The sequence below is a fragment of the Podarcis muralis genome, chromosome 14 (assembly GCF_964188315.1).
Source record: "Podarcis muralis chromosome 14, rPodMur119.hap1.1, whole genome shotgun sequence".
NCBI classification, from domain to species: Eukaryota; Metazoa; Chordata; class Lepidosauria; order Squamata; family Lacertidae; genus Podarcis; species Podarcis muralis.
The window spans coordinates 22,914,481-22,935,923 of record NC_135668.1 but is presented as its reverse complement, the minus strand read 5'-3'; the positions used below and the strand labels follow the sequence as shown (position 1 = coordinate 22,935,923).

Below are 21,443 nucleotides of genomic sequence, written 5' to 3'. Positions count from 1 at the left end.
GAAAGGAAAAGAGAGGCAAACAGTAAAACAAGGCTACATGGGGAGGATTTTGATTCAGTTTTTCGTTTAAAGATGAAGGTCCTAATTTGCACTTTCTGGAACCATACAAGAGCCGAACAGGCCTCCTATGAAATTTGCCAGTTCTCCAAGTTTTGGGATGCAGTTCTCAAGCAAAGGAATGTTTACAAAAATGCATCTGTTTGTGAAAATAGAGTATGAAAATGTATTATGTTAAGGGGGGTTGCTTGCAAAAATGTGTGCGTTAGTCAAAGCTGCAAAGGGTATTTTATTTTGGAGAAAGCTGCATAAAAATGCCGATGCTGATGAATTTTAATGAGGATTAAGGTGAAAACAACCCACCACAAATTACTGCAGAAGCATGGAGAACTGAACTGGAAATTTGGAAAATGAGAAACGGAACCACCAGTCCCTCACTTCAGCGATTATTAGTTGACCTGTCTGCTTCTTTTGAGTTTAAATCACTACAATCATCATGCCATTTGAGATTCTATTTTCTAGTGGCTGAGAATATATAATATATATTCATTCCAGATCAAGTTTTTTTGTCTTGTAACTGCTTACTGTAACAGGGTTTCAAAAAGAAATTGTATACACTGAATTTTTCTACATTGGATTATTAAAAGCATCATTAGGCACTAATTGTAAAGTACAATCCAGTAGAGCCTTTATATTCTTTCATTGCATGTTAGTGCTTTTTTTGTATGAAATATTACTTAAAATGTTTAAATATATAAATATATATATTTATAAATTAGAATGCAATTAATCTAATGTATTTTTAATTGCCATTTGTACATGGAAATGCCTTTTTTTTAAAAAAGGGGGGGTTCTCTCTCTTGTAATATTAGCTCTATAATTAAAATGTTATAATTTTGTGATATGGCTCAGTTATCTGTATGAGACATGATTTCCATAATGTTGAAACAGTTAAGCAAAACTTAGATTCTGGTGCCGGGTAAGGATGCCTGAACAATTTGATCTTTTCAAACTGATCTGCACCTCATAAGAACATAAACTTAAAACTTGTTCGCAACCAAAGGGAAAACAAAACAGTGGTTTAGGACACTTCACGGAAAATGCAAAAAGTATGGATTGGGAATGCCTCGTGTAAAACCTGATTTTGAGGCATTTCAATTGAAGCAGCTCTTAAAGCTGGTCTGAAATTCATTGAGATACCTTGGGAGCAGGAATTAAAAACTGGGAAACCTGTTATATTGGGGTTCAGGATGAGATACTATGGAAAGCATGGCTGGCATGTATTTTAGACCACCCAGGGGTCAGCTACAGCGCCAAGAATAGGCAATACAAAACAATGGGCAAGAGCACAAATAGTCAGGGCGTGGGGACATCCTCCCAAGGGGGTGCCCAATTACTGAGGAAAATTTAAAGAGACAACTTCATGTTTCATCTAACTAGTTCCAAATATGACAAATTTGTTTGCTTGCTCATTCATAACAAAAAAGGGCTCCAATCCCAAATGATGATGGAAGTTTCAGGAATTAGATCTAAGATGGAGATAAAAGGCAAAGCTTCTCTACTTTGTAGGTCCCATTTGGAGCTACAAATGGGCAACAGACAGCAGTTGACCTCTCCAGACAACGGAACTCTAGAATTGTAGAGTGGGAAGGGACCAACGAGGGTCATCTAGTCCAACCCCCTGCAATGCAGGAATCTTTTCCCCAACGTGGGGCTCAAACTCATGAGATTATTCACAGGGTTGTAGGGAGGTGAAGCACCTCCAGATACTTATTGACCATTTGTCCCAATTTTCTTTGCGGGGAAGTTAGACAAATGCAAATGTTATCCCCCATTTTCCAGCACGTCTGCCTTGAGGTCTGTTTGCAAACAAAACAATCTAGCATTGTATCAATCTTATGAATTTTAAAAACAAATTCCTCCCCACTTTCCTTATCGCAACAGGCAGGGGGTGGCTTTGTAGCGCAAGGACCCCAAACACCTTTCAGCGCACAACCGGCATTTATTTGAACGGCATCCAAAACCGGCAACCGTCTGGAAGGGATCTACACACATATAAAAAAGAAAAGCGGTGAAAATGCTTTAAAAAAACAAAAACACACGTTTTGAAAAATACATTGAATTTGGCATGGCTCACTGTCGCCATCTAGTGTCACATTTGTAATATTGCACTTCGCAAAACATTTGAAAACGTTTCGTTTGCAGCTGTGTAGCTGAGGAAAACGGGGAGATATCAGAGTGCTTGGAAAGCGCCCCTTCCCGCCCATTTGCAGAAAAGTACCCGCCCCTTAAAGGGGCCTTTGGGGCACAAATACAGCGAGGACTGTGAGCAGATTCGGAACTAGCCGCTGCAACCCCGCAGGCAGCTGCTGCTGCTGCAGTCTTGCCCTGCAGGACCGGGCTGCGCTTTCGCTTCCTCTAGAGCGCGCTCTGGGCGCCGCTCCTCCCCGCTGCCTGGCGCGCCGCCGCAGGAGCCTCGGAGAGAGCAAAGACCCGCCTCGCCGCCGCCCTGCCCTGCCCACGCCCAGCGCCGATCGAGGAAGTTGCGACCGCGGCTAAGTCCGGAGCCTGGAGAAGGAGGAACCCCTTACCCTCGCCGGTTAGCAGCAGATGCGCTTTTACGCGTGCGAGGAGAAGAGCAGGGGGCTGCTTTCCCCAGGATAGCAGGTACGGACGCTCAGCGCCTCAAGTCCTCTCTCCACCCACCCACCCTTTTTTAATTTTTAGGTTGTTCCATCCTACCTCGTCGCCCCCCTCTCATTCAAGCAGAGCTGCACCGTGCAAAAAACCCAAAACTACCAAAAGAGGGGCGATGGAAGAGTCATTAAGAACGCGCTGCAAAGTTCGTGGCAACTCCCTTTGCTCCCAGCAAAGCGTGCCTGGCGTTGCAGCTTTATTATGGAGGGACGCTGCTTGCTTGCTTGCTTGCTTGCTTGCTTGCTTATTTATTTATTTATTTATTTATTTATAAATAAAGGGTTCCAGGGTAGGACTGTGGGGGTTTTTTTTGCATGGGCGGGATGTTTTTTCGCTTAAAGGAGGGAGGAGGACGTGGGGAGAGTTGCTGGAATGGGGGGACAGATTGCGCACAGACCCGCAGCGCGCGTGTTGCTGGCTGCTGTTGCTTTCTCGTAAAATAATATTTTGCTCCGGCAAGGATCGGGTTTCCTTTGGCCGTCCTTCCACCTCGGTTTCTGTAACTTCGTTGTCTCCGCCCCCTCTCTCTCCGCTTTATTTCTTTTTCCACTTTTCCATCCAAGTTGGCTAGACGGGCGAGCTGTGTGCAACTTCTTGGAAAGTTAGGATGCTCTGCTTCTCCTCCCGCCCGCGCCCCACCCCCGCAACCAATCTGCACCCGCGGTGGCTTTGGATTCACACAGATAAGAAGAGAGAAAATTCCCCCACCCTACCCCAAATCGCTTAGATTTATTCCAGGGAAAGGCTTCGTTTGCGTTTGTTCACGTCGGTCTCCCTGGACAAGTTCACGCAGGGAGAAGGCTATCAAGGCTACTAGCCATGATGGCAGTGTGATGGTGAACTGGGAAGTGCAGAAGAGGAGAGAGATGTATTGGGGCATCTGGTTGGCCGCTGTGAGAATAGGATGTTGGACTTCTAAGATGGGCTATTGGTCTGATCCGGAAGGCTTTTCTTAAGCTACCGTTAAAGGAACAGATAAAGGTGGATGGGGATTTCCAAGCTTCCCAGAATTGCCTTGGGAGTAAAGGTAAGGTATCTTTGTGGTGGGGGTGTTGATAAGTGCTTCATGTACAAGGTACGCTTTGTGTCTGTCAGCTTAGACCGGGGGTCAGCAAACTTTTTCAGCAGGGGGCCAGTCCACTGTCCCTCAGACCTTGTGGGGGGCTGGACTATATTTTGGAAAAAATAAATAAATAAACAAATTCCTGTGCCCCACAAATAACCCAGAGATGCATTTTAAATAAAAGCACGTGTTCTACTCATGTAAAAAACACCAGACAGGCCCCACAAATAACCCAGAGATGCATTTTAAATAAAGGGACACATTCTACTCATGTAAAAACACGCTGATTCCCAGACCGTCCGCAGGCCGGATTTAGAAGGCAATTGGGCCGGATCCAGCCCCCAGGCCTTAGTTTGCCTACCCATGGCTTAGACTGTCAACAGCTTCCCAATTTTATTTGCATGCCTCAATTTCATGCGCTGGATTTTGCCAGTGGGTGTTTCTTCGTCTCTTTCGTGGGCAAGTACTTTTATCCTAATCTTCAGTTGCGGGTGGGGGAAGACCCCAAAGTGCCTCTCAAAGTTCAGTCATAAGACAGTGCTGTCATGTTGAAATCCTAAAAGAAAAGGCACAAAAGGAAAAAGGATTCAGAGGGAGGACGAAGAAAACTCAGGCCCTCAGTTGCATTTTGGGTTAGCTTGTTTTTGTAGTTTAAAAATGATCATTTTCAGAGGCTGCTGCTACTGCTGTCTTGCTGGTGTGGAAGTGAGAGGGTTTACTCAACAGGTTTGACCAGAAGTATTTTTTTAATGTCTAAAACCTTGTCTTGTGCAACCTGATCAAACTATGGATATTTGCTCAAGAATAGGCACTGCTGTGTTCAAGGGGGTTTACTCCCAGGTAAGTAAGTGTATATTGGATCAAGGCCTTTTAAATAACGATAAGCCACATAAGAAAAATGTAACAGTAAATGAGCCACAATAAGTTTTATAGATACATTAAAACAAAAGTAACATGTAACATAGTATTACATTAGCATGCTGGTGGTTTTCAGTTGTCCTCTTTTTCTGGGTATGTATCCAGTGAAGAGTAGAAGAATCAAAAAGTTTCCCACTGAGCCAAATAGTATACATTGTAAGCTTCTTCCTGAAATCATGGATTTTTGTGTGTGCTGGGATTTGGCAGCGGAGATGGGCAAATATGTCAATTTCAGTTCCTCTGATTTTCTCATTTTCCCAATCTTAAATTCGTTTCTCTGCAAATTCACATAAGTTCACACTAAAATGCTGGTGAATTTTCATGGGACTGTTTTTTTTTTTTTTTTAAGCAAATTCATCAGCATTTTTGTGTGAAGTTATCCAAATAATAATAAACACACTTTTGCAGAGCAATGTTCCGTAATATAATTCTTTGGTATGTTTCCCTACCTACAAATATATGCCTTTGTATGCATACTTTACACCGGTAGGTGCATTTTTGTACTTGGCTGAAGAGCTGCATTGCAAAATTAAGAGAAGCGTGAATTTCAACGGATGGGTGTGTTTTGGTTTTCCTACTGTTTTGGAAAGTGCGAATAATAATAATAATAATAATAAATTTTATTTGTATCCCGCCCTTCCAGGCCAAGGCCGGGCTCAGAGCGGCTAAACATCATAAAAACAACACAATATGCATTAAAACAGACATCAGTTAATTGAAATTAATTCAGACAAGTTAAAATCTGAGCAGGTGACAATTATCAGGTTGGAATTGAGAGTGGTTAATACTTGCCAGGACCAACTGTTTCCACTGATCATACAAGGACCTGTGAGTGGGTTGGGGGCCTCCTTTGGGCTTGTTTTATACAAAGGAAAGTACCGGTAAGTGAAACTGCATCCTGCCCAAAGGCCTGGCGGAACAGCTCCGCCTTGCAGGCCCTGCAGAAAGATGTCAAAACCCGCAGGGCCCTGGTCTCTTGAGGGAGAGTGTTCCACCAGGCTGGGGCCATGGCCAAAAAGGCCCTGGCTCTAGTCAAGGCCAGTCTTAATTTCCCTGGGGCCCGGGAATCATGGTCTTCCTTTACATACGACCACAGGAAGAGCTGTGCTGGATTAGGCCAGAGCCCATCTGGTTCAGCGTCTTGTTCTCACAGAAGCCAACTAGATGCCTGTAGGGAGCACGCAAGCAAGCTTTTAAATTCAAAGTGTTGGTGTTGACCTTTAAAGCCCTAAACGGCCTCGGCCCAGTATACCTGAAGCAGCGTCTCCACCCCCATCGTTCTGCCCAGACGCTGAGGTCCAGCGCCGAGGGCCTTCTGGCGGTTCCCTCATTGCAAGTAGCAAAGCTACAGGGAACCAGGCAGAGGGCCTTCTCGGTAGTGGCGCCCGCCCTGTGGAACGCCCTCCCACGAGATGTCAAAGCGATAAACAACTACCTGACATTCAGAAGACATCTGAAGGCAGCCCTGTTCAGGGAAGTTTTTAATGTGTGACATCTTAGTGTATTTTTGGTCTTTGTGGAAGCCGCCTAGAGTGGCTGGGAAACCCAGCCAGATAGGCGGGGTACAAATAATAAATTATTATTATTATTATTATTATTATTATTATTATTATTATTATTATTATTTCTAACGGAATCCAATATCTCTCCCATCCTTAGACCTACTATGCTGTGTATTTTTAATCTCTTCAAACATGTGGTTCCTCATCCCTGCACCGTAGTCTAAAACAGTCCTGTTCAGGAAGTGGTATATTTGCATTTTTGAAGAACTAATGCTAGGTCAAAGCGTTCAACCCAGGCTTTTTAAAAAGTAATTCTTGGGGGGTGGGGTAGAAATCTCCCAGAAAATCGGATCTGTCTTTGAAGGAGTCAGAAAGTGCATGACCTTGGAGTGGGTTTACTTCTAAAAAATAATTTCTGCCCCTGCCCTTTTTCTTCAAGTGGGTGGAGATTTTCTGCTGCTTCAAACAGTGGTTCAATTGATCTTGTCAGCCCAGTGACACCCCCCTATTAATCCAGGCAAGATACTCCGTAGGAATAATGGGTACTCCTGAGCTTTGCAGAAGTCCAAAAAATATTTACAAAAAACCCTAAGGGGTCAACCCCCCCCCCCACAAAACTAACCCAATGAGGACAGAGTTTCCTGAGTGCCACTTAGAGTAAAATGGAAAATGTGCACACGGAATGGAGTATTTTGGAGAGGGAATGTCCAGCTGACCCCTTGCCCCCCAAAAAGGAAAAGTCCTGCTATAAGACCAGGATACACTGCAACATTTTGTTGCCGTACCCACTTGTCCTTTCTAACTTTGATGTGGGCTGCCATGGAAGTCATTCTTGTGGCTATTGAAAAGAACAAGCGCTTTTACTTTCTGGATCATGGAAGCTACAATACTTCTTCTAAAATGGAAATGGCTATTACAGTGGTACCTCGGGTTAAGTACTTAATTCGTTCCAGAGGTCTGTTCTCAACCTGAAACTGTTCTTAACCTGAAGCACCATTTTAGCTAATGGGGCCTCCCGCTGCCGCCGCGCCACCAGAGCACAATTTCTGTTCTCATCTTGAAGCAAATTTCTTAACCTGAGGTACTATTTCTGGGTTAGCGGAGTCTGTAACCTGAAGCGTATGTAACTTGAAGCGTATGTAACCCGAGGTACCACTGTACAGTCATACCTCGAGTTGAATGTGCTTCGGGTTGAGCGTGTTCAAGTTGCGCTCCGCGGCAACCCAGAAGTAACGGAGTGCGTTACTTCCAGGTTTCACCGCTCATGCATGCGCAGACGCTCAAAAGGATGTCACGCGCATGCGTGGAAGCGGCGAAACGCGACCCGCACACGCACCGATGCATCTTGCATTCCGTTTGGGATGTGAATGGGGCTCCAGAACGGATCCCATTCACATCCCGAGGTACCACTGTATTTTTATTATTTTGTTGCAACTCCTTGTTTTTCCCTTCCCCAAAATGAAAAACAAAAACAAAAAGCCAAGCCAAGGGTTTTAAGATAAGCCATAGGTGGAGCTTGCGATTATGAGAGGCAGAAGGAATGTTTGAAAAATGTTTGCCAACTGTGAGGCTTTTAGTACCAGGCTGAATCTCCTATTTATTGCAAAATGGGACTAACCTCAAGGTTATTGCTGCCTATTATTTTTATACTCTTTATATTACGTAGGATAATGAGCTGATTATGTCTGTTACCTGTTTTTCTATGTTTACTGTACATTCATTTCCAGTAAAAGAGCAGTTTCCCCAAACTTGTTATAACCTACCAAGGCTAAGCTATGTAATCATTGTATCAGGAGGAGTCATAGAATTGTAGAGTCAGAAGAGGCCCCTGAGGGTTTTCTAGTCCAGCCTCCTGCGTTGCAAAAACCTGGTTTGAAACTCACTGTGCAGCAATTCAGCAAGGCTTTTGCTCTCAGCTTTGGCCGTCTGTCTGAAGTTTGGGGAATGCTAAAACTGGCCTGCCATCCGGGGCCAGTGTAAGGATTGCTGTTGGCGTTGGCATGCATCTGTCTCGGAGTGTGCCTCTGGGGGTGAAGTCAAACTGCTGTGTCAACAGCACCAAAATGACATCCCCGGGGCACAAGCTTGGGCAGTGTATATGGAGGTCCTGGGCTGCCCACATGACAAGACTCCCCTCCCTCCTCACCCTCCCTGATGTGGTCCAAAGGAAAGCAGAGCAATATGCTGGACACCAGCATGGCTGCAGGAGTTGCCGGAAGGAGCTGTACAAGGCGCCATCCATCTGTCTTAGGGACTCCGCTCTGGATTTATGTTTACAGTGGTGCCTCGGGTTAAGTACTTAATTCATTCTGGAGGTCCGTTCTTAACCAGAAACTGTTCTTAACCTGAAGCACCCCACTTTAGCTAATGGGGCCTCCTGCTGCTGCTGTGTCACCGCTGCACGATTTCTGTTCTCATCCTGAAGCAAAGTTCTTAACCCGAGGTACTATTTCTGGGTTAGCGGAGTCTGTAACCTGAAATGTATGTAACCTGAAGCATATGTAACCCGAGGTACCACTGTACTCCTTTTCTTCTCCCAAAGATATCCCTCAAGGCATCAGAGGTTTAGGATCAGAGTTTTCCTTCTCAGCGGTTCTCAACCTGTGGGTCCCCAGATGTTGTTGGACTACAACTCCCATCATCCCTGAGCTCTGGCCTTGCTAGCTAGGGGTTATGGGAGTTGTAGTTCAACAACATCTGACCCACAGGTTGTGAAATCTGAATGGACTACCTTCCCAGGTTGACAAGTCCCACATGCCCCTTATTTCCCTCTATAGCACATGCAGAAACCGCTTTCTTGACCTTTGGTCTTGTCCGCTCAATTCTCCAGAGTCTGTCTTCACAGGCAGTGGAAGTCTCTAACTCATTGAGGGTTTGAGACCCATCGGCTACCCTCACCTGGTTTAGGACTAATATTATCACTGTTATTATTTGTTAGACTTGTTTGCATTCCAGAAAGGTCACTTCGGTGTTGGGAGCCCTCGGCCCTCAATATGTTACTGAACTACATCTCCCATCATCCTTGGCCATTGGCCTTGCTTGCTGGGGCTGATGGGAGTTGTAGTTCAGCAACATCTGGAAGGCCACAGGCTCTCATCTCCTGAACTATATATGCTAAATTTTGTTAGATCCAGAAATAACAGGCATTTTAAGCTCAACCTGAAGCAAGAGAATTAAAAGCAAGAGAACAAGTTATCGGGTAATTGGACTTTCTTGTCTCTGATTATGGATGAATTACCTTGTAGTGGGATTAGGGTTGGCAGTTTCCCCCTTCTCTGGTGCCTTCAGCAATAGTTTTGACATGTATTAATTACGCACCTGAAGGTCCCTCCCACCCCCTGCAAAGAAAATCACTTTATCTCCTTGGTAGTAGGGATAAGGGAGAAAGTTGTTCAATTTGCATTTTAATATGAACCCACCGGTTTTGCACTTCCTGCAGCAATGCATGAACTGAAACACAGCTTTCCTTTGAAGTTCACACTTCTCCAAATTTTGCAGTGCAGTTCTTCAGCCCACACATGTGCACGAAAATGTATATGTCATTCAGTCTAATGTACAAAATGCATTCTTATCAGGGGGAAATTGTTTGGGGAAATGCGCATACACACACACACACACACACACACACATATATATATATATATACACACACACACAGTGGTGCCTCGCAAGACGAAAAGAATCCGTTCCGCGATTCTCTTCGTCTTGCGGTTTTTTCGTCTTGCGAAGCAAGCCCATTAGAGGCTTAGCGGCTTAGCGCTATTAGCGGCTTAGTGGGCTTAGCGGATCAGCTGATAAGCAGCTTAGCGGCTTAGCGGATCAGCTGATAAGCGGCTTAGCGATCAGCTGTTAAGCGGCTTAGCGGATCAGCTGTTAAGCGGCTTAGCGGATCAGCTGTTAAGCGGCTTAGCGGCTTAGCAGATCAGCTGATAAGCAGCTTAGCGGCTTGGGAAAAAGGGGGGGAACCCTGCAGGAACTCGCAAGACATTTTCATCTTGCGAAGCAAGCCCATAGGAAATTCGTTTTGCGAAGCACCTCCAAAACGGAAAACCCTTTCGTCTAGCGGGTTTTCCATCTTGCGAGGCATTCGTCTTGCGGGGCACCTCTGTACACACACACACAGTAGTACCTCTGGTTGCGAACGGGATCGGTTCTGGAGGCCCGTTCGCAACATGAAAAGCCTGCAACCTGAAGCGCTGTATCTGCGCAGTTGTGCAGTGTGATTTGTCGCTTGTGCTCATGCGCAAAGCATGATTTAGCGCTTCTGCGCATGCACGAGCGGTGAAACCCGGAAGTAACCCTTTCCGGTACTTCCGGGTTGCCACGGGACACAACCTGAAAAAACGTAACATGAAGCAAACGTAACATGAGGTATGATTGTGTGTGTGTGTGTGTGTGTGTGTGTGTGTGTGTGTGTGTATATGCGCAAGGCTGTCAACACATTGCAGTTTGTGTGACTACCAGTAGATAGCCATGCCAACTTTAGCACAATGACAGAACAGCCAGGTAAGTGAGCAGGTAGTCTACTGCAGTCAAGGCAACGTTTACATTTGTTGCTCCACCCACTTTTGCTTCTGGCCCCACCCACTATTGACATGTGGCTGCCTGAAGGCTATGCAGAGGGGAAGGAGCCCTCAGGCGGAAAAAGGTTTCCAGGCATACATACGTTTTCTTTGGATGATACGAAATAGACGATACATTCTTTTTTGGGTATGGCTTGGTGCCTGCTGCACTTTTAATTTTAGCAACCATATGTTGTTGGGCCCCAACTCCCATTCAGCCCAGTCAGATGGCCAATGATCCATGAACCTCTGACTACCCAGAAAATAGTGATCTCAGCTTTAGTGGCTCCTCTGCAGACAGAAATTCAACAGGTGCAGTATTTTCTTGCACGGAGGTGCAATGATGGGGGTGGATGTGCATGGATTTCTGCTGAATGTGTGGCTGTCAAAACCAAAAACAAAGGTGCCGTACTAGATTAAAGGGGGCGACCTTGTCTTTCACCCCCACCTCTTTTTGCACCCCCCCCAAGGAATGGTAGCAAATTAAAGCTGCCCTTTGCCCACACAAACTGGATTTCCCCACTTCCCCTCTCTGCCATCTGTCTTGCTACTTCCTGCTACGCTTTCCAGCTGAGCTTGTGGTTGCCGTGGAAGAGCCAGACAGATGCAGGTTGCAGTTTGCTCCAGCACCTCGGAGATCGTCCTTTGACCTCTGCACAGCTTCTTTTCTGTCTTTTCTCCTGCTTCCCAGAATATGTGATGTGAACTTTAGCAGTGCAAATGCTGAAATATGGAGGAGAGCTATACAGTCGTACCTCGGAAGTCGAACAGAATCCGTTCTGGAACTCCGTTCAACTTCTGAAACATTCAGCTTCCAAAGCGTGGCTTCTGATTGGCTGCAGGAAGCTCCTTCAGCCAATCAGAAGCCCCGTCGGACATTCAGCTTCCAAAAGAACGTTCAAAAACTGGAATAATAATAATAATAATAATAATTTATTATTTGTACCCCGCCCATCTGGCTGGGTTTCCCCAGCCACTCTGGGCGGCTTCCAACAAAGATAAAAAATACACTAAAATGTCACATATTAAAAACTTCCCTGAACAGGGCTGCCTTCAGATGTCTTCTGAATGTCAGGTAGTTGTTTATCGCTTTGACATCTGATGGGAGGGCGTTCCACAGGATTTAGATCATTCCGGATTTAGATCATTCGGGAGCCAGAATGTTTGATTCCCAAGGCATTCAGGAGCCGAGGTACAGCTGTAGCTTAGTTGCAGTGCTGCTGCTTTACATACCAGAGGTCCCAGGTTCAATCCCCAGTTTCTCAAGGTAGGACTGGGAGCGTCCCCTACCTGAAACACTGGAGAGCAGCTGCCAGTCAGTGCAGACAATACTGAACTAGATGGGCTAACAATCTGAACAATGGGCAGCCTTGTACTAGATCAGACCATTGAGCCATCCAGCCCAGTACCCCCTACAGTGTCTTGCAGTGTTTCTCCAGGGTTTCAGAATGGTGTCGCTGTATAAGGCAGATTTGTCGGTTCCCACTATGGCTTTGGGTGACCCAGTTTCACACCTGCACACTCCCCATTGGATGCCTGCAACATCAGGTGACAACTTGCCTATGAACCCAGCTAAAGAGATCTTAGTTGGTTTTCTGTGAATATGAGGAGACACGGTACAGTAGTTCTAAATAAAGAAAGCCTCTGTTTTTTATATGCTGCACTGTGCAGGAGCAGATAGGGTCTTAAAAAAGAATTTCCAGAGAGGGAGCCATGTGAGTCTGCTTGTCACATTAGTAAAACACATTTTATTATGGCATGATACGTATTTGTACGAGGGACGCGGGTGGCGCTGTGGGTTAAACCACACAGCCTAGGGCTTGCCGATCAGAAGGTCAGCGGTTCAAATTCCCATGATGGGGTGAGCTCCCATTGCTTGGTCCCTGCTCCTGCCAACCTAGCAGTTCGAAAGCACGTCAAAGTGCAAGTAGATAAATAGGTACTGCTCTGGCGGGAAGGTAAACGGCGTTTCCGTGTGCTGCTCTGGTTCGCCAGAAGCGGCTTAGTCATGCTGGCCACATGACCCGGAAGCTGTACCCCGGCTCCCTCGGCCAATAAAGCGAGATGAGCGCAGCAACCCCAGAGTCGGTCACGACTGGACCTAATGGTCAGGGGTCCCTTTACCTTTACCTTTAAGTATTTGTGAGCTACAGCCTACTTCACTAGATGCACAGAGTGTCACTCTCAGTTGTCAGGTGTATACACACACACACACACACACAAAGAGCTGTGCCCTTCTTGCTCTGCTCACTAAGCCCCCCCTGCAATCCCCCCCACACACATTTACCTTCCAGAGCTTCTCCTTCCCACCCCATGCAACTACTAAGCTCACTTTTCCCTTTTCCCAGTCCACTTCTTCATGGAAATCCAGGGTTGTGATGCTGTGGCACTACAGATGAGGGTTGTGTGATGACAGCCTTAAGTTTTTATGTATATAGGAAGATAAAGGGGGAGGGGAGGAAATGCAAAGGCCGGAGTTGAATGGCAATAGAATGCAAAAGTACAGTCTGTGACAATTAGGTTCAATCAGGAGTCGCCAATGGGCTTGCTGGAGTCCAACTCCCATTGGTTCCAACTGGCCAAGGTTGATGGGTGTTGAGGTCCATCAGGGTCTGGAAGCTGCCACATTGGCTGCAAATGGATGCAAAATGACCACAGCAGCAACTTTTCTTTAAAAAAAGAAAGTTTATTGAGCAACAAAAACAGAAAATACACACAAAGAGAAAAACAAGCATATGAACAACAAGACGATATAGTTCAACATAAGGAGTTTTCAGTAAGAAAGTCAAAATAAAGAATCAGGAGTGAGTGAAATAGATACAATTATAAAATTATAATGACGTATAAAAACACAACTTACATTCTTCAGCGGAAATAGGAATAAATGATAAGGGATTGCCTGTATTTACAGATGCCACAAAAGAAAATCACATCTCAAAGGCAGCAGTAACTGGTGATACTGTAAACGTAGAATTGTAGTGTTAGAAGGAACCCTGGGGATCATCTGGTCCAACCCCCGGCAATGCAGGAATATGCAGCTGTCCCATATGGGGATCAAACCTTCAACCTTGGCATTATCAGCACCACACTCTATCCAAGTGAGCTATCCATCTTGGCACCTGAGTAACGTATAAGTTATAAGTGTAGCAAAATGAGCACAATGGTCCTTCACAGTTTGTGATTGGTGATATCACCCATTGGCAGTGGTGAATATATTAACATCTACCATAGAACAGTAAACCATTGCCTCTGTTCACACCCAGATGAATAGAGTTGAACTTTTTATGAGCTTTATCTGGAGTGTCTTTGTTCTTTTTTCCAGGATACGCACCTTAAGATAACAGGAAGGAGTGGCTGTCTTAAAGCGATCTTTGCCCTCTGTGGTTTTTTTTTAAATAGTCAATATTAAATACAGCTTTAAAATGTTCTGGCCAATTAACTGGGGCACCTTTTTTTCATTGTACAAAATGCTTTTTAATTAATCAAATGTCACAACCCTGATTCTAAATGCACTCACAAATTAACTCATAAATTCCTCCTCCATCTCTAAATAGGGAATGTACTAGGTAAGGCTTTCCCTTCCGAGCACATTGTCTGCAAAACTTTATTCCAGCATTGGGAAAGAAGCTTCATTTACTGTAGCCAGAGATTCTAACCTCCAGTTACCTTTCCATTTGCTTCCTCATAGCTCATTTTTGCTTCTTTCTTTGGGTTATTTAAAGCCTGCCCAGTCTCAAAGGTTCTTTCCCACCCTTTCAATGCATATAAAAGGTAAAGGGTAAAGGGACCCCTTTTTATCTACTTGCACTTTGACGTGCTTTCGGACTGCTAGGTTGGCAGGAGCAGGGACCAAGCAACGGGAGCTCACCCCGTCATGGGGATTCGAACCGCCAACCTTCTGATCGGCAAGCCCTAGGCTCCGTGGTTTAACCCACAGCGCCACCCGTGTCCATCAATACATATAGGCAGTGCTTTTTTGGGGGGGGATGCAGGGCTACATATACCCCTAAACATTTTGTGAATCTAAGTTTGGTCTCATTGAGGGGCAGTATTTCATTATGAGTAGGAAGATGAGAGTACCCCTAAACAGTCTTTTTATAGAAAAAAAAGCACTGCATATACGTACCATAAAAATAGAATAAAAATTAGACAAGAATGTAGAGTATGAAACTCCAGAGAACCTGTTGCTGCAATGTATTGAAGCTTGTGCATAAGGAAGTTATTTATAACTGTTTTTAAGTGATGTACGGAACAAAGAATCCTGAGGGACAGGAGAAAATGTGGTGTTTTTAATTCCTGACCCGCTGGAAGGATTAATTTAGATTTTTTTTTTCCTTTTTAAAGAAAAACAACTCTCTTCCAAGCTGCATAACGAGGATTTCCCAAGTCTCCAAGCTGGACACTCGCCTTTGAGTTTCGACAACTTCATTTTTGGATATTAAATGTATCAGAAAGTCGACTTCTCAAAACGCCCGAGCAGCAGCCCAGAATGTACTGGTGCGTGGGAACAGAGGACTCTGAGGACGACAGCAAGAGAGACATGGCGGCACAAGACGGTAAATGAAACACATTTCCTGCCTAAGGCAAATTCTGACAATTCCATGCAGCTATTTGTAAATATGTATATACTAGGGTCTTTGAAATATCAAGCACTCATAACTCACAAACGGGATGAGCTAAAAAAACAATTTAAACTTCGTTTGTATCATTCAACAAGTATACAAAATATTAAGAAAATTGGATGATGGGAAATGATCCATAATGCATTGAAAAAAATGTTTAAAAGTACCTCCCCCCCCCCAAAAAAAAACCCAGAGTCCTTTCTGTTGGGGATAATTCAGACTGAAATTCCCAGGTGTCAAGAAAGGTTATTTATGTATGCTACTACTGTTGACCATGTTTGGTTAGCCCAAAAATGGAAAATGAGCGAGGTCCCAACGGAAGAATGGCAACTTAAGTTGACAGAATATGCACAACTTGCAGACTTTAACATACAGAATAAGAGAACAAGAAGAACATACATTTTAAAAAGATTGGAAAAGTTTATTGAATATATGGGAAATAATTGTGTACAGCTGAAAATGCTGGCAGCATTAAGATAAATTCAACAGTGTAAATAAGTTTTGATGGATGCAATAATGGAATACAAAATGGTATAGTTTTTATAAAATATGCAGGGATATATATGATATGTAAAATGAACCATGGAAAGAGAAGAAGGGAAGCCATATCTTAAGGAAGTAAAATGGATATTTTAAATTGTAAAACAAAAAAAAATGAATTAAAAAATTATATACAGAAGAAAATTGGATGACACAAGGTAAAAAAAAAATCAGATCCCTTGATATGTAACGACCTAACTTCATCATCAGTCTCCTCTTCCACAATCCTTGGGGTGAGGTCTTTCACCGTTGTCAGTCTCCGGCTCTGGAGACTGCTGACAAAACCACAGTGGAGAATAGAAGCGGAGGAGGCAGCCCTGTCTGTCTCTCTGCCCTGCCTTCCAGTCTCACGTCACTGCCCCCCTCCAAAGAAACCCATAGGGAAGGGCCAGCCAAAAAGCCCAGCCCTCACCAACAGCAAGCTTGCTTGCTCTTTCCGGCTACTTGCCAACATAGTGGACAGCTTGCCCAAACCACAGTCCAGGTGAGGAACAGGGAGGACAGCCTATGGCAGCTGTAGTTTGCTTAGGGTGGTGGGAATTATAGCTCTCTGAGGGGCCGCCAAGCAACTCTCGGCCCCATTAACTAACTACAATTCCCAAGCTTCTTTGCAGGAAGCCACAACTCTTTAAGAGTGCTTAAAATACACAGTGCTGATGTGAACAAAGTGTGCCCAGGCAGAGGCAGGATTTGAACCGTGGTAGGTGCTGGAGATTAGCAGGGCGGGGCTATAGACAGGAACAAGAACCATTTGGAAGCCAGCTGAGAGATCCATTGATGCCATCTTGCCTGCCACTGACAAGGCTGATGCTCAGCTCACCTGTTCTTCATAGGACTTCACCATATGACCTATTTATTGAGCATTCATTCTGATTTGTTTGCCAGGAGGCTGTATGACTATGAGAACTCATCCTGATTTGCTTGTGGGGTGTTTATACGTCTTCCCAGTAACCGTCTAGCTCTTCCACCCATTCCCCTGTCACTTTCGCAACAGCAAAAAGTCCATTTCTTTGTAAAAGTGGATTTCTTGTATTAGGGCAGTGGGGCTCTTTAATTCACATCAATGGTGCAAACCTAAATTTCATGGCATGCCCTTGAATCCCTCCCACAAGATACTAACAGTCCAGAGGTGCCCTTGTCATGTTCTGGCCTGATGCTAGAACTCACAGGTAAAGCAGCAAGGCGGGTTGAAGGTTGCCCCAACTGAGCAACTGTCTCCAACAAAGGTTGGGAGCACACTGAGGTCTTTTATACCTCTGTCCCAAGACTGCCTCCTCCTGGCTCCACCCCCTTGAGAGAACTTCAGAGCCTTAAAGGGCCATCCCTCTGGCTTGAAGGCAGCCACTCCTCCTCTGTTCCATAGCCTCCCTCCTAGTGCATTCCTGGACTGCTGGAATGCAGTGGGCAGCATATGGCTTTTCAGGGAAAGATAGGTCAGCCTTGATGGTTTTGGAGGTTCCTCTGGGAGTTATTAGGACACAGGTGGCACTGTGGGTTAAACTACAGAGCCTAGGACTTGCCGATCAGAAGGTCGACGGCTCGAATCCCCGCAACGGGGTGAGCTCCCGTTGCTCGGTCCCTGCTCCTGCCAACCTAGCAGTTCGAAAGCACGTCAAAGTGCAAGTAGATAAATAGGTACCACTCCAGTGGGAAGGTAAATGGCGTTTCTGTGCGCTGCTCTGGTTCACCAGAAGCGGCTTAGTCATGCTGGCCACATGACCCAGAAGCTGTACGCCGGCTCCTTCGGCCAATAAAGCGAGATGAGCGCCGCAACCCCAGAGTCGGTCACGACTGGACCTAATGGTCAGGGGTCCCTTTACCTTTACCTTTTACTGGGAGTTATTGTTCAGCTGCCTAATGCACACTGGTCTCCCTTTCTTCTCCAGTCAGCCTGAGCCCTTAACCCAGCACTCCCATCTGGAGCCCCTGGAGCCTCCAACTCAGTGTCCGGTTGAGTGCTGGGTACAGGGATCATGGCACTGCCCATAGGTTGTGTCTCCAACCCAAAACACTCCCAATGCCCTCTTAAGGCCCCGTTTGAGCTAGCCCTAATTTCAGCCCTGCTCCGTCAAATCCAGATTCATTTACCTGCTCCCCCCCCCCATTGCTTTAATCAGGCACCGACCTTACAAGCTGTCAGTCTCCCTCCCCACCTCCAGCAGAAGCCAGCAGACATCGCAGTCTGTGTCACAGCACCAGTGTGCAACGTGGGTGTCGCGTTATGGAAACCATGGCAGAAAGACGTTTTGTCTCGGCTCTGACAATGAAGGTCCTGCAAGAAAGCCATAAGGATACCTTGCCAGCTGTACTTCTGGTGTTTATGGATTCGTCTCCATTCTCACTCCTTTGCAGCCTGCAGTTCGTTAACGAGATATATTTATGAATGGGGAAGGGATGCGTTTTGGATGCTGGCTTGTGAGCCAGGCTTAAACGAAAGCTCTGACAGTGGTGCAATTGCAGATTTCCCTGAGCGATCGCAAAGAAATTCCGGCTGGTTTTTATCCTGGTGCTTTTTAGCCTTTTATCAAAGGTCTTTTCTCACTGGGGATCACAGAGGGCTAGGGCAAATCCCTGTGTCTCCATGAGCGTGGATGGCATTTACTTTCTAGGCTTCTGTTTCCACCTCGCAGTGAGTCTATATCTTAAAAACTCATTTTTGGGTGTCTCTCTGTGTATGTACGTGTACGTGTTGAACCATGAATGTAATAATTACCGGATGCCTGAAAAGAATAAGGTGCTCTGTAAAAAGAAAGAACTTATTACAAAGCATCTGAATTGCTTTAGGTTGTTATGACAATGAGCACTGTTTTTTAAGGGGGGAGAATCTCCCCCAAATTTAGTGGTACATAGCAGGTGTTTCCCTACTGTGTTTCATCAGGGCATAACTGAGATTTGTTTCACTTTGAATATTGCTTTGTTAGAGGAATAGAGGACAAGAAACGATAAAGGCTGTCACCCTGTGTGCATTTACCCGTGACTTAATCCAGTTTAACTTTGTGGGAATTCCTTTCGGATAAGCATACGTGGGACTGGACTGTATAACTGGACTGCATCAGCAGCTCTGTCTCCACAGTCAGAGGCAATATGCCTCGGAATACCAGTTGCAGGATACTACCGTAGGAGGGGAGAGTCCTGCTTATGGGCTTCCCATAGGCATCTGGCTGGTTGTTTTGAGAGCAGGATGCTTGGCTAGATGGGCCAGTGGCCTGATCCAGCGGGGTTCGTTTTATGGTCTTATATGTTTAGCATCTCTGTGTGTATCTGGGGTTGTTACCATTTGAACATCTCTTTGTATATCTGGGGTAGCCAACATGACGCCCTCTGGAGGTTTTAGGCTACAACTCCCATCATCCCTGACTATTAGCCACACTGGCTGAGGCTGATGGGAGTCGAAGTCCCAAAATCTGGGCGACACCACAGGCTATGCCCTGGTGTGCTTGATGTGGAATAAAATAGTACAGCTATTGCACAAGCAAAAGATGTCTGCACTGCAGGGCCTGATCCTCATGGTCCCTTCCATACAGTTGGATGTGATTCTGTGATTCCGTAACAATATTTGTCATGTTTGTTCAGTCATGCCTGCACTTTCCATTGTCAACCACTTACAGTCGCCATGTTTTGCCCCAGGACAGGTGAAAGTGGAAGGTGGTCAAGGAGATTGGAGGATAGCTCCCAAGGGAGCTGAAGTGGCTGTCTTGAAGCATTTAGAGAGATGGAAAGAGGCTCCCACCATGGTCCTGCCAGTGCTATTTTTTCTAGAAAAACGTGCCCGAGCTCATGCATGCCTCCTTTGTTCTCTTATAATAGCAATGGTGCCCATCTGAGAGGTGCCAGAACTGAGTTCTGGGTGAGTTCCGGCTGAAAAAAAAAGCCCTGGGTGAAACTAATCTTTGTGCTGACTCTTTAAATGAGGATGGAGTTGATTTCTGTTCCACTTGCTGAGCTGTTTCCGTTAGTTAACTTCCTCCAGGCGGCTTAATATATAATTTCCTGACAATGTCCCAGGCCCAGCTGTCGCTAAGCGATGTGTGAGGGCTCTACATCTTTAGATTACAGGTGTGAGTGTACATTGGTGGCTCTCTCCATACAAAATTAGCATTTCACAGAGAAAGCTAATTTAGAACCCTAGGTTTCTAGGGTTTCTGTGTGCAGGGAGGATTTTTGCATGGAAGAGAGTTCAGTCATGTGAGACTCCCATCTGCAGCCTGAAGCGGTAGCAGCCCAGATGCAATTTTACACCTCCATAAGAACGAGAGATGGAGGTTGGCAAGGGTTTTTTTAAAGGCGGAATTTTTGCAGATTTATGATAATTACATAGTACTTGTATGTTGCTTTAGAGTCCTCAATGCTCATTACAAATCCTTACAGCAGCCCTGTGAGGTAGGTCAATAATAACATTTGAAGAGGGAAAATGAGGTGAGGAAATGAGGTTGGAGCTTAAAGAGAGCAATTGAGGGAGCTCACAGCTATTGGAAGATTTTTTTTAAACTGGGAACTTACTGGCTGTGGAAATTCACTTTGATACTGAACTGGGTTTACTTGGAGCAGAACATTTTGATCATTATTCTTATTTAATTAGCACAAAATACTGCTTAACTGAAAATCTGGAGAGAGAAAACCCTGCCCTTTTGCAGCCTGGAAGTGTTGTGTACATTTTGGAGTATGATCAACCGTGACTTGTGTTACATAAAAATTATCAATTTGAATTGCAAATTCAGTCAACCAGGGAATGCAAAGAGAACATTGGTAATCACTCCAGGCAAGAACTCTCTGAGAATCCCTATTTGTCTTGTATTAAAGAGTTTGCAGAACTTCTGAAAAAGCTATGTAATTATTTGCATCGAATTCTGCCTTCCATTCCCCGCCTGTGCTTTGAGTAACGGTCAGAGCCTCTGGACCCCTTGAGATGTCCTTTTCATTGTGCATTCGTGGTTATTTGTGCTCAGGATGGTATCGGGGTCGTTATACGCGGTCCCATTTTCAGTACTGTTTCTGCCTGAAAAAGTTCCAGGGCAGGCATTCCGCTTCGTTTCCCATCAGTTCACATCTCGTAACTTCCTGCTGAAATCCTGCAAGCTTTCATTGCCACAAATGCATGAGGGTGGGGATCCAACTTTCGTTGCAGCGTTGTTCAGTAATGCCCCTTGGATGCTGGCAATACAATTAGCATTGGGGCAGCATTGCAGAACAGCTAAGGAAATGGAATGGCATGTGGACGGCCTGGTATAAATCTAGCACTAATGCACTGTTACTGTGTCAAAGACACAATAGCAGTGTGTCTTTGCAGGATAGACCCACCAAAAAAGAGAGAGGGAGAGAGAGCTACCAGTCTGGAGGGTGTTTACTATGTGTATACAGTCGTAGTATGTATGTATGTATGTATGTATGTATGTATGTATGTATGTATGTATTTCGCGCCCATCTGGCTGGGCTTCCCCAGCCACTTTGGGCGGCTTCCAGCAAAATACTAAAATACAATAATTCATCAAATATTAAAAGCTTCCCTAAACAGTGCCTTGGACTTCAAACACCTTGGCTCCCG

General features: G+C 45.2%; 1 protein-coding gene across 2 annotated transcripts in view; it reads left to right on the top strand.

Moving 5' to 3' along the window:
- The first annotated feature begins 2,395 nt into the window (after nt 1-2,395).
- The window catches only part of LRRK1 (leucine rich repeat kinase 1), an 89,045-nt gene continuing 69,997 nt past the window's right edge, over nt 2,396-21,443 (top strand). Inside the window, exons 1-2 of one of the 2 annotated variants that reach the window (XM_028705809.2) lie at nt 2,396-2,664; nt 15,084-15,295. In XM_028705809.2, the coding sequence (XP_028561642.2) occupies nt 15,229-15,295 (67 nt within the window). In that variant the 5' untranslated portion in view covers nt 2,396-2,664; nt 15,084-15,228. Of the gene's footprint in view, nt 2,665-15,083; nt 15,296-18,040; nt 18,531-21,443 lie in introns of those variants that run through there. The other variant, XM_028705811.2, reaches the window with a different exon arrangement.